Source organism: Sinohyriopsis cumingii, chromosome 17 (genome assembly GCF_028554795.1).
Source record: "Sinohyriopsis cumingii isolate HCF-2022 chromosome 17, ASM2855479v2, whole genome shotgun sequence".
NCBI lineage: Eukaryota > Metazoa > Mollusca > Bivalvia > Unionida > Unionidae > Sinohyriopsis > Sinohyriopsis cumingii.
In genome coordinates, this window is record NC_142977.1 from 104,523,930 (window position 1) to 104,537,639 (window position 13,710).

General features: G+C 38.4%; 1 protein-coding gene across 1 annotated transcript in view; it reads right to left on the reverse strand.

Annotated features, from left to right (window-relative positions):
• Positions 1-13,710, reverse strand: part of LOC149779599 (E3 ubiquitin-protein ligase ubr3-like) — a 126,458-nt gene that overhangs the window by 6,962 nt on the left and 105,786 nt on the right. The window contains exons 35-36 of the mRNA XM_089940369.1: positions 11,575-11,784; positions 8,148-8,287 (exon numbers count right to left, since the gene is read on the reverse strand). Of these exons, the coding sequence (XP_089796495.1) occupies positions 8,148-8,287; positions 11,575-11,784 (350 nt within the window). The remainder of the gene's footprint in view (positions 1-8,147; positions 8,288-11,574; positions 11,785-13,710) is intronic.

A 13,710-nucleotide genomic window follows, 5' to 3' on the forward strand; every position in this document is an offset into this window, starting at 1 on the left:
GTGTATTACAATAAGATAAGTATTACTGAAGAAACATTTACTAGAAAAAATAGTTTTCTTCTTCAAATATGTTACCTGATCATAATACCTTTGGAGAATGGGTAAGAGATGGTGTGAGATACATCCCAATACCCCTGAGAAACCATCTCTGGTTCCATAAGGTATGTGAGACAGCTTCTGGCTAATTTGACTGGAGAATAGACTCCATATGTTGAGGAGAGACTTTGAAAGGGAATAAAGTTTCCCTCCCACAAATCCAGTGAATGTTGTGAAACCTCATCAAGATGAGGCTGTCAAATGACTTGGGAAGGCAACCTGCTGTGCCACAATTACAGGTTCCACTAGACCAACCTGCTGTGCCACAACTACAGGTCCCACTAGACCAACCTGCTGTGCCACAACTACAGGTCTCACTAGACCAACCTGCTGTGCCACAACTAGAGGTCCCACTAGACCAGGCTGAGCCTTTCAGTATAAATGATCTCGGAGATAAAACTGGAGAAGTGCACTCGAATCTGCAACTCACAACATGAACAATTACAGTTAGAGAATAGTTTCACTCAAATGCAATACCTGTGGCAACAGCCCAAACTTCCTGAGCTGAGCTGTGAAGTGAATTCAGTTGATCTGGGGTTATTTTCCGATATGCAGAACAAATAATATTTTATCCTGGATTAAAGTGTCTTTGTCCTTTCCCGCCATGATAGGTAAGAACAGGCATGATCTCTGTAGATGCAAATGGCTCAGTCCTTCTTATATACCACTTCAGAGCTGGGTCTTTTACATGACCCTGAGATGAAGTGTCATGAGTAGACAGGAATTTCATTACAAAACTCTGATTCCCCAAGAATGGGAGCCTGTTCTTGGCAATGAAAGCAGGGGCTATCATGAGTGATACTGACCAATCTTGTTGGAACTGCATGTAGTTCGAGTCCAATAATAAAGCATGCTTTTTGTTGATTCTGCCTGCCATTCGCTAATGCGGTGAGGAAGCAGGTCTTATATGAGTGGTGAACCAATGAAGCTCTTAAGATTGGTTCAGATAGTGTCTTGTACAGCCAGATTGGTACCCATGATAGATTCCACTTTGGGAAAAGATAGGTAGTCAAAATTGGACAGATGATCTGATTGGTCTTTTTTTTGTGCAACGTCCTCTCTTTTATTATGATGCAAGATGTCAGTGATTGTGGAATGATAGCCACTGGTTGTGACTGATGCTAACTGTTCATCATCAAAGAAATGTAGCATGAAGTTAGCTGTTTAAGGTACTGACTCCTGCAGAGGTATACTGTGTAATTGGGCACAAGAATGTGTGAAGATCTTGCATTTGCCTTCATACACTTTTAAAGTGGACGGCCATCTCGCTTAGGCAATTTCACCACTACTGGTTGTGAGAACCGTTTGTTCCTGAGGGCTTCTTTAATATAATCTAGATGTGCAGGTTCAGCTACTCTGTGTAGGGATGAAACATCTACCATCATCATGATGGCAGGTGCTTTATCCCAATGCCAAGTTGCTGAACCTGCTTGAGCAGATGAGGGAATATCTAGATTTTCCTGGAGATTTCTGTGCAACATTGATGAGGTCTCTGATTCATGATTTTTTTTATTTGAGTGGAGCAGTCTGGATACTCGGATTCTCTTCCTTGCTGTATCACCTTCCTTATCAGAGGTGCTGGAGGGTCAGTGTATATATCCATGCCATTCCACCCTATAGGAAGAGCACTGACTGCCCAGGCCTTCAAATCCTGGACTGGTATGACAAGGGTTGGGAGTTTGGCATTTCAGCTTAACACAAACAGGTCTACCACTAGTCAATCCCATCAGACAAATAGCTGAGCAAAAATCAAAAACTGATGAGACCACTTGGCTTGTATTAGTTGATTCTTCCAGGAGAAAGAGTCAACTAACATGTTTAGTTGGCCAGGAAAAAGACAAACTTAGACAGGACTTTGCTACTGAAAAAACCACTTGAGAAAATCCCAAACAATATTGCAAGGGACTGTGGACTTAGTTCTACCTTGCCGTTTGAAGTAAGTCACAAAAGAGGAGTTGTCGGACATAAATGAGAACTCCCTTCCCATACAGATCCACCTGTTATCAATGAAAAGTTTTTAAGATAGCTTCCATCTCAAGAATGTTGATAAGGTGATACAGCAAGGAAGAGAATCCAAGTATCACAATCCTGAGGGGCAATCCAGCAGGCATAGGAATTTTCTGGTGAGTAGGTTATCCTGCATAAGCAAGGAAACCACTGATTTTCAATATTCGTTTCTGAGTGAGAGGTACTCTGTTTACTGAGTAATGAGCTCTATACCTAGATGAACAAATTGTTGAGATGGTATGAGGTTGGACTTATTCTTGTTGAAACTATGGTTAAGAAGGAGAGGAACATGATATTATCATGTCTTGCTCCAAGACATAACTCACCTTATTTTATGTAGAATGTTGTCAGGTAGTTGATGCTGCTGCCATGGATGTGGCCTGGACATGGGCCATTTCCTGGTCCTTCAACCAAGTGAAATCCCCTGGACTGAGTCCAGTTGGGAGTGCCCTGAACTGGTAAAAAGTGTCTTTGTAGAGGAATCACACTGATTTCCTGTAATCCATGTGAATGGAGATGTGAAGATACGCATGTTCCAAGTTCATAATGATTGCATAAACTTCATGCTGGACAGAATTTACATCTTACTGCAGTTTTCCATTGTGAACCAATTAACTGAATGAGTGCACTTAGATTGGTGACAAGTTGAAAAGTGCAATGTTTGTAGTTGAGGAAACCTGGGACAAAAAAAGGATGTGTGCTGCAAGTGATATGGATTCATAGGTCATTGTGGTAAATCGTCGTCCATTTGGCAGTAAAGGACTGGAGCCTTCCCCCTACTGGGATCTGTTAAAGGTAGTGTGAAGATGTCATTTTCTGAGATATGGAGGATATCTTGGAGAGAACTCTGTAGAAATTGATCACCCTCTCTCTGCTTCTTGTCTACTTTTGTTCCGGACTACTGTGGTATTCAGTGGTTGTAGATTCATGTGTGCAGTGGGTAGTTCTGTATTCTCCAAAGCATCGATATCTCAGTAGAATACTGAGGTATCAAAATGGACAACTGGTACCTGGGGCTAACAGAACGCCTGACTAAAACTAGAGAGGTGTGTTTGCAAGAAAATGAGCTGGTTGATGCTCGGGTCTTGTAAATGACAATATAAGCAGTGTTGAATGCTAGTAAATCTACCATACTTAAAGTAATTTGAAAGTAGATGCTTCCTTTTAAGTCAATAATCAAATGAAGCTGTAAATTTAGACCAAGCAGTTTTTGTAGAAAGAGGATGACTGTACTCTGGTTGCAGTAGGCACAAACTTCTTCAGTCAAAGCCCATAAGGCTTAGTCTTTGCACGTTAGGTAATACCTAATAATGACAATGGGACTTATGAGCAGTTTTGATTTTTTGTTGTTGTTGTAGGGTTTAATGCCATTTTTCAGCACACGATAGGCTATGCATGGCAGCCAGTATTAATGGTGGAGGAAGAACCCGGGAAAACCCCGGGAAGAACCATCGACCCACAAGAAGCTACTGGCAAGCCTTCTCACATACCCACATTGGCCGAATCCTAGACTCGAATTCATGCAGACAGAGGTGAGATGGCAGTGATCCGTAACGGAGAGTGCTTTAGACCATTCAGCCACTCGCGGCCCCCTTGGGCAGTTTTGATGTCTTTAGATAAAGGTGTTGAAACTGACATCTCTTGTGCTACCTGTGAAGTGGATGGAGAAGAATATTGAGGATGGCGGCTCACCAACTCACAGAATGTTCTGAATTAAATATGGTCCCTTACAAGCTGTCGCTAATTATAGGCTCCCTTTGAGTGACAAAGGCTTGAGAACAAAGTGATGTGACATCTCTTGGATATTAAGTCTTTAAGAGGGTTAGACTGACCCACGATATTGCATGTATAACTTGGGTTCATGAAACTGGACAATGCTCATTCTTCTGGTGGCTGATGTTGTTTGATTAATTGTGGTCATAACATATTATGATCAGAAGTATATAGCAGTCCAGTCATGACCAAACAGGACCATCTTGGTTGTTATGATGTTGTCCGGTTCTTAAGATTAGGACAGGATACAGGATACTGATCCATGTAGCCGGTCCATAATTCTGATATGTGAGATGGTAACTGAGACTTCATTTGTTCTCTATCTGACTCCCCCACCACCGCAATGGTGTTGAACCCTAGCACGCAAACAGATCATGTATTTGTCTCTCAAGGCATGATTTTGTGCCTTCCTCTTTAGTACCCTCAGTGGTGCTGACCATCAACTTCTTTCTATAATATGCAAGTCTGACAGGCATTCATAGATTAACAACCCAAGTAAACTACACATGTGAAGTGGTTGTCAGTCCTGTCTTGCATGGTCTACAGTACAAAATGGAGCAGAGAAAATATTTAGGTGTAGCATGGTAGGGCTACACACTATGACAGTTACCTGTAGAAGGGCACATCTGGATGCCCGTGTAGGTAGAGTATTGGAGTGTCACTATTAATACTAAGTGGATGCTAAAGTATCAATTGTAATAAAAGCAGACTTGTTTAACACTTTCCTCACTCCATCAGTAATCTGACAGCAGTCTATCTGTAGTTTTCAACAGATGTCAGTAGTATAGCTATAAGGCTAACAGTTCAACAATAAAAAGAAAACTTCATCCATAAATGCATTTACTATCTTTAGTGACAATGAAAAAATACATAATTATCTGTTTCTTTTACAAGGAAAAGAAATATGTTGTCTGAAAACCAGTTTCAATCTACCTTTTCTACCTATATTCTTAAATAATTTACTTTTCACTGCTGCAGTTCAGATGTCCGGAAATTTTTTCTTTAAATCCAGGTTTAATCAGCTGTTTTCAACAGCTGTTTAACTTAGCCAAAAGCTCACTCATCATCCATTCCACATATATAGTGTGCATTTCCTCGCTGTCCAACACTGTGCTGTACAGCAAAAGGACAGAGACTTTTCATTCACCCATTCCTTGTGGGATTTGCGCTCAAGATGTTATTTTACATCACTTCTACCACCATGTGTGACAGAAAAATCCAACTGACACACACCACACCAAATGTAATGATCTACTTTGTTTGTTTTATAAATGGCCAAATATCTGTATAAATCTTCAAAATTTCTGGCTAGCACTTGACTTTTTGACTTTTTTTCAATTTTCTTTTCACACTACACTGGTCTGTCATTTTCAAAAACAACTGCTGATTGCTCTCTTCAATGCCTTCAGACGGTTTACCAGTCTGCATGGGAACCATTGATAAAGCACTTCTTTGACACTGATTAAATAATTTGTTTTTAAACAAAAAGAATTTAAAGAAGCAGAACAAAATGTTGAGACAAGTAATTTTCTGTCAATTTGGCCCATTTTCCATAGTCTTGCATAATTGAGTTGTAGTATTTCTCGGGCTTTATCCATACAAAATACAGAGAATCTGCAGGGGTAAATAGATCTGTAAAGGTTAGCTGTTGCAAATGCCAACTGACTGCCTATACAAGTAAAATCACAAATTGACTGCCTATACAAGTAAAATCACAGATGCATCAATAACAATAACTCTAAAGTGGGAGCTACGACTAAACTATGCATTGATAACTTGTAACTTGACTTTTACTCAGTCTCAACCATGAAGGATGCAATACAGCAATATAATTACTACTGTACATAACTATACTTGCACATAAAACTGCAATGAAGTGTCATTATTGATACTTACAAAGTGGACGCTACAATATCAATTATAAGACAATTTTATCTGTAGGAAAGGCCAAATGATGGTCTAAATAGGTAAAATAAGCTGAGCATCACATATATAACTATGTAGTAAATGTGAAGACTAGATTAATATAGAAAACATTCCTGTATGTATCCAATATTATAAAAGTTCTCTATATCACACACCAGACCTGCACCCATTTCAGTACAACTAAAGCAAAGTTAAGTGATGCAATCTTGACCCACGCAAGTATGTGCCAAGTGCAATTAAGTGTGTGAGGATGGCAAAGTGATGACACCGAAAAGCCATAAACTTTGTCATCAAGGCTTTAATGGCTTTTTTAAGTCTAAAAGGCCCAAAGACCTAAATATAGAAAGCACTCACTATTAGAAGCACAAACTATTCTTAAGGATTGATTATTGATACTGAATAAAACCACCGATAAAAAAGTTTTTTTGTAAGACTAAATAAAAACAAGGGTATTAAATATGATCAAGCATATGCTAATGAACACAGATTGATGTGAAATTTTAATGTATAGTTTCTTCATGCAAGTTAGGGGGTAGGGGACAGTTTTTATGCACATATTTAATGTTGCAAACACTTGCCTAATATAAAAATTCATAAAAAATAAAATACACAAGTGAGGTCAAAAAGGTCCATATTTTTGGATAGGTATAATAAAGCAACACATAAGAATATAATTCACTTGGTCTGATGAGTCAATGGAAATTCATAAAATAAAAAGTTGATGCACACCCCCCAAATTTATACATGCATCTTTCATGTTCGAAGACCATTTTTGACAACATGTGGTGCTCATAATACAAACACAAGCCCTGGGTGATAATTTTGAAAAACAGTATGAACTTAATAGTTTGATGCTATTCAAAATAGCTGTCATCCAATCAGTTTTTGAGATATTTTCTACTTGTCATGAACCAATGTGTTTGCTGCTATAAGTAGCTAGCTCTGCCACCTAACCGACTATTGGTATTTCACTGGCTACATACCGTACAGTGACTATATGAAGTGTACATACCTAGCCAGCTATTGGTATTTCACTGGCTACATACCATGCAGTGACTATATGAAGTGTACATACCTAGCCAGCTAATGGTATTTCACCAGCTACATACCATGCAGTGACTACATGAGGTGTACATACCTAGGCAGCTATTGGCATTTCACCGGCTACATACCGTGCAGTGACTACATGAGGTGTACATACCTAGCCAGCTATTGGTATTTCACTGGCTACACACCGTGCAGTGACTACATGAGGTGTACATAACTAGCCAACTATTGGTATTTCACTGGCTACATACCATGCAGTGACTACATGAGGTGTACATACCTAGCCAGCTATTAGTATTTCACCGGCTACATACTGTGCAGTGACTACACGAGGTGTACATACCTAGCCAGCTTTTGGTATTTCACCAGCTACATACCATGCAGTGACTACATGAGGTGTACATACCTAGCCAGCTATTAGTATTTCACCGGCTACATACCGTGCAGTGACTACATGAGGTGTACATACCTAGCCAGCTTTTGGTATTTCACCAGCTACATACCATGCAGTGACTACATGAGGTGTACATACCTAGCCAGCTATTGGTATTTCACCGGCTACATACCGTGCAGTGACTACATGAGGTGTACATAACTAGCCGACTATTGGTTTTTCACTGGCTACATACTGTGCAGTGACTACATGAGGTGTACATAACTAGCCGACTATTGGTTTTTCACTGGCTACATACCGTGCAGTGACTACATGAGATGTACATAACTAGCTGACTATTGGTATTTCACTGGTTATGTACTGTACAGTGACTACATGAGGTGTACATACTTAGCCGACTATTGGTATGACACTGGCTACATACTGTACAGTGACTGCATGAGGTGTACATACCTAACTGATTATTGGTATTTCACTGGCTACGTACTGTACAGTGACTACATGAGGTGTACATACCTAGCCAACTATTGGTATTTCACTGGCTACGTACTGTACAGTGACTACATGAGGTGTACATGCCTAACATCAGTTTAAAGAACAACACATGCAGGAAAGACAAAATTCACCAATATGTCCATATCTTTAATTATCACACAATAATAGCACAAAAAGTCACACAATACTCTTAAGTTAAGAAATCTGCCAGGGCGAAACTGTCCCCTGTCATCTTATAATCAAAACTTTCAATGAAAGTGTAATGCATTGTCTACACACAACACAGTTAAGAATATAATGGGTGCTGCCCCAGATGATACAGATCATATGGTAATAGAAATGAATCAAGAGGATCAAACCTCCAACTTTTCCCAATGCTTGAAATCTTTAAGAAATTAGTGAAACTTACTTTAGATCTCTGTCCTCTTCCCCATGCTCATCTAGATATACAGAACCCCACAGTGTGGCTCGTGGTCCACGAATCACTACCACAATACTGGAATTAATGAGCAGGAATATCCCTGTTCCAGCACCACACTCCATTGAATGCTGTCAAAACAGATAAATAAATGAGGCATGTCTATAAAACAGATAAATAAATGAGGCATGTCTACAAAGAGTGATATAGAGTCATACAGGGAACCACATTGAAGCAAAATATTAAAAAAAGATCACAACTCTTGCTAAAATGATAATACAAGTCTTCAGGAAAGTCTTTATATGAATAGGCTGAACACTGGTTACAATCAATATCCCATGTGAAGAAATGAAGTTAACTGCCATAGGTTGTAACTACCCTAAATGGAGTTGACAAGACAAATGGCATATCTAGGTCTAGGAGATCATGTACACCCTACTTTGCATCAGAATATGTATCATGGTTCCTGAGTTTTGCTGAATTACAAGGATCAGCATAGATTTAAAAAAAAAAAATTGAAATGAAAGGAAAAGGGAAATAACTGGCAACATTTAGGGTTCATAAAGCTTGGAAGTACAGAATTTAGGAGACCACTCCAGTGGCCTCAGTGGTTAGAGTGTTCACCTCAGATGCCAGTTCAACCCCTGGCTGAGTCATACCAAAGATGTATAACAATGGTACTAGCATGTGCCTCACTTGCACTCAGTATTAAGAGGTTAGTGTTAGGACTGGTCAGACTGGTATCAGAATAATGTGACTGGGTGGGACATGATGCTACATGTCTGTGGCATGATGCCCCATTGCTAGACATCACCATAAACTGCTACACTGCAGACATCTTAACGATATGACTGATAAATTGTTAAAGCTATGTTAAAGATCCAAAATCACACACACACACTCACAGATACACACACAGACACACACACACACAATTCAAAACTGTTTAAAAACTTATCAAGACCAGCTAAACAATTTATCAGGACCTAATACATGACAGCTCATGAGACAAAACATTTCTGTTTCATATACTTCTAAAACAACACATTACAGATGAATTATGTACCTATTTACCTTGGATGCACTCTCAGTAAATCATATTTAGTTTCAAATATAGGCCGTTTTTGTTTTATTCAATGCAAGTATCAACTTTACTATAACTATTTCTGTAAATTGTGCAAGCATCATTTGATGTTCCTCTAAAAATACAGGGACTTTCAACTACATTTTAGATAATAAGTTAAATTCCAAGTACTTTTTAACAAATCTGATTTTGCTGTCTTAGAACTCTAGCGTTTTTAAGGTTTTCAAGGACCTGTATAAACCTTAAAAAATAGACCTGAAAAAACAAAACCTTTAAAAGGCACATACATCTACATGTGATCAGCAATTCATCTACCAAACAACATCAAATTAATGTGTAACTAGAGAAACAGATTTGGCTTGAATCAGTCCATGGTAGGTGCAAATGTTTACCTAAAAAGGAAGAGTTGTAAAACTGCAAAGATACATTCTATTATATGACCTCTTACTTATAAGGACTTGATTTCTAGCTCGCACACTCTAACCATTAGGCCACTGTAGTGGTCTCCCATATACGGTCAATCTCAATGTAATTTCAATGAACTTTATAAATACTGACCACTAATACATGCTCTACCAAAAATATATAATAAATTTATAATAATTTCAAATTGATGGACAATATGCATTCTGCAAAAACTTAAACAATTAAACCGTTTCATATCATCTGTCATATAAAATGTTTATATTTTACTGTACATATTAAAACACGAGTTCTTCAAAAGGAATGACTTTCTACTGGTTAAAAAGAATTTCCAGGAATTCAAGATAAGACCATTTCTTCCTTTAACTGCAGAGTGTTGAAACTGTTTGATATTCTTCATTAATAACAAGATTTTCAAACTAGCTGCAGCGGTGGACATATTGAATGCCAACTAAGCACCATTTTCATTTTAGGACTGACAAGCTTCATAAGAAGTCATCTGAGGAAACCCCAGTTGATATAATTTTCCATTATGAAAGAGTAAAGACAGCAATATTTTCAAGATCAGTGAGAGACTGGAACTGTTTCTACATAGCACCAACCAGACATCATATGAAGTCTTTTGCTGAGAGCAAAATGTAAATATGACCATCCATCTAGAAGAAGCAGTGATGACAAGATTTTCAAGATGGTCACTGTAGTAGTCATATTAGAAGTCAGATCACTTATTACCAACTAGACATCATAAAAATTCTCTCAGTGAAAACCCCATGCTAATATGACAATTCATTCAGGAGAAACAGTGAAAACAAGATTCTCAATGTGACCACTGTGGTAGGCATCTGAATGGTACCATTAGGACCAACTAGGTCCTTGGTAAATATTTTCAAGATGGCCATCACAAATCAACAACATTTTCATATTGGACCAACCAGAAAAAATCTTCTGGTGAAAAGCCTATGGCAGTATCAATAAGGAGTAGTAATAGCACGATTTTCAAGATGGACACAGTGGTGGCCACACTGGCCATCAAACTGTATTTCAGGACCAACTCAACACTATTAGACGCCTATAAGTTAAAACCCCATCCATTCAGAAGCAGAGGAGATAACAAGAATTTCAAGATGGCCTCATTTTCTATTTGGACCAAGCAGACATCATAAAAGGGCTTCTGGTTAAAACTGCATGTCAATATGACTTCACAAGGAATAGCAATAACAAGATTTTCAAGATGGTCATTGTGGCAGTCACACTGGATATCAGATCAGCCCCATTTCAATTAGAACCAACTATTACCCCAAGTTGATATGACCATCCATTTTGGAGAAGTAACAAGATTTTCAAGAGGGTCATTGTGGCAGTCACACTGGATATCAGATCAGCCCCATTTCAATTAGAACCAACTCGACATCAAAATTCACTGAAAACCCCATGTTGATATGATCATCCATTTTGGAGAAGTAATAAGATTTTCAAGATGGCCACTGTGGTAACCATATTGGATGTATGAATGGACCCATTTTCATTTAGGGCAACTAGACCGTGGGATGCATGTATACGCAAAGTTTCATGGCAATCCTCCAAGTAATTTAGGAGAAGTCAATATAACAAACTTGAGGTAACTGACGAACAACAGACCATCCCACAAGCTCTTCTGGTCTATGACCAGTACAGCTAAAAAGGTAGAAAATGTTGCTGTAAGAATTCTAAAAATTGACTTGCTTTAAGAAAGCTGGACTGGAATAAATACTACCCATGGCTGTGAATTCATTTATTTTGTAGTACAAATTTTTATGGTTACCCAAAAAACCATTAGTGTCAATACATCTGGGTATATTTCTGACAAAAATGGCATTTAGAAACAAAAACTGGTGTCACACAAATAAAGATGAATTCAAAGTATTCACTTACGAGCACACATTCAAACTGATGCTGTTGTTGACAGCACTGTTCACGAAAACAGAGAAATGTTCCACAGATCAGGCAGACACATGGGTCCTTTGGCACATTGCTGCATACAGGGCACTGTTTGTCTCTGTAGGCCTGGAAAATCTTGTAATACTGCCCTGGTAACATGATCAGGTGAGGAGGATACCAAACAGGATTTGTCATCAGCAAGTTCTATCAATACGGAAAAATAATGAAAGTCAGGATTTTAGCATCAAATAGACAATTCATGGAAGATATTGTTCCATCAAGACATTTGCAGCAGAATTTTAAATCTGGCTTGACAAGTGTCTATCTCAAAATAAAAATATACAAAAAATAAGCCCACATAGGCTTTAAATTTATTTGCTTTGCAAAAATACATTTACACAATATAAAACAGATGGACTGATGGAAAGGTGGACTGTAATTGAAATCACTAATTCACCTAACACTCATGTACCGCTAGCTGGCCTGACTGACAGGTGACTGCATATGATATATTAAAGCATAAAAAGAATTAATAGAGAAGTGTCTGCAAACTTCTTAATTAACAACTATTTAGCATTATAAAACAGCACATAAGTATACATCTTTGGCATTCCTTGGGTTTCACCCTCCGCTGCATGAGGTTAGTTGTGGTAAGATGGTAGAGAAGCATGCAGTATCTATGAGGTGAAATCACCAGTATGATGGGTCAGGGCCGAATGGCCAACATGCCCTATCTATGAGGCAGAATCGCCAGTATGATATGTCAGGGCCGAATGGCCAACATGCCCTATGTATGAGGCAGAATCACCAATATGACTGATGTCAAGGCAGAATTGCCGACATTTGAGGCGGACTCGCCAGTATGACTGACTGACATAAATGTTAAGGCAGACCTGCAGCTGTATTGAGGCAGAGTCGCCATAACTTGTTATGTAAATCGAGTGGATTGGGAACAGAATGCCCAAACAATGCTGATACTGAGAATGGAATTGCAGTAGTATGCAGTGGAGAGCCCCAAGGAATGGATACAACTGGACAAGAAGTACCTGCAGTTCTGTTAAAATATCATGAAAATAACAACCAATACAAGCAGTTAGGAATATAAAACATGAATCATTGCCATATTAAGACATATACGACTGTCAATCATCATAAATGGATAATAGTGTAAGGACCAGTACCAAGGCGCTACTGTTCAGGGGTCCATGCTTGCATACAATATTATGGTGATACCAAGACTAAAATCACAGTATATCTAGAATGTAATTGTAAGCAATACTGTGAAGCATGAATCTGTAAGAAAGTCATATATGACAAAACTAAAACAAACTATAAACATGTACATTCAGCACTGCAATGTTTACAGCTTGTTCCCCGTTTGGGGCCAATGTATGAATAAAGTTTTTCACAAACAGCCCCAAAATCCACTCTGCAGACATGCATAAAATTGAGGTAGTTCAATAAATAAGTCAGATGCACAAAACAGATTTACAGTGCCCAGTTAGTAAACTGATTGAACTAGAAACCTAACAGATACACCAAACAACATTATGTAAACACGTGGTGCATACCCTACTGTGCTTAAAATGCCGCCTGATGCCAATGAATCTGATGATCATGTTTCACAGAACACACTGTGAACACGCAACCGTGCAAAACACACCTCACAGGACGATTGAATCTGATAATCACACTCCACCATTAATACTGGCCGCCATGTATAGCCTATTGTGTGCTGAAAAATGGTGTTAAACCCTACAAAAACAACAACAACAACATGCCAGGTTATTCAAATGCTGATGAAATACTATTAATTTTTATAATAACTTTTTGTATTTTGATTCACCACTGTCAAAGTACAAAAATGTTTCTAACTAATGGAAAAATAAGGTCACTGTCACCAGAATCTTACTGGATCTTGGGACTTTTTAAAGGTGTCTAAATATACAATTTGGCCTGGTTTGGCTTAATAGTTCCTCAAATGCCTTGCTTACAATGTTAAGTGCAAATAAGGTTTTCATATTAAAACAAACAAAACAAAGCCAAGCCTAAAATATTTTCAAAATGGGTAAAAGAAAAAGAAAAACTGCTGTAATGGCCGGAAAATCTAATCAGGTTATATATTTATAA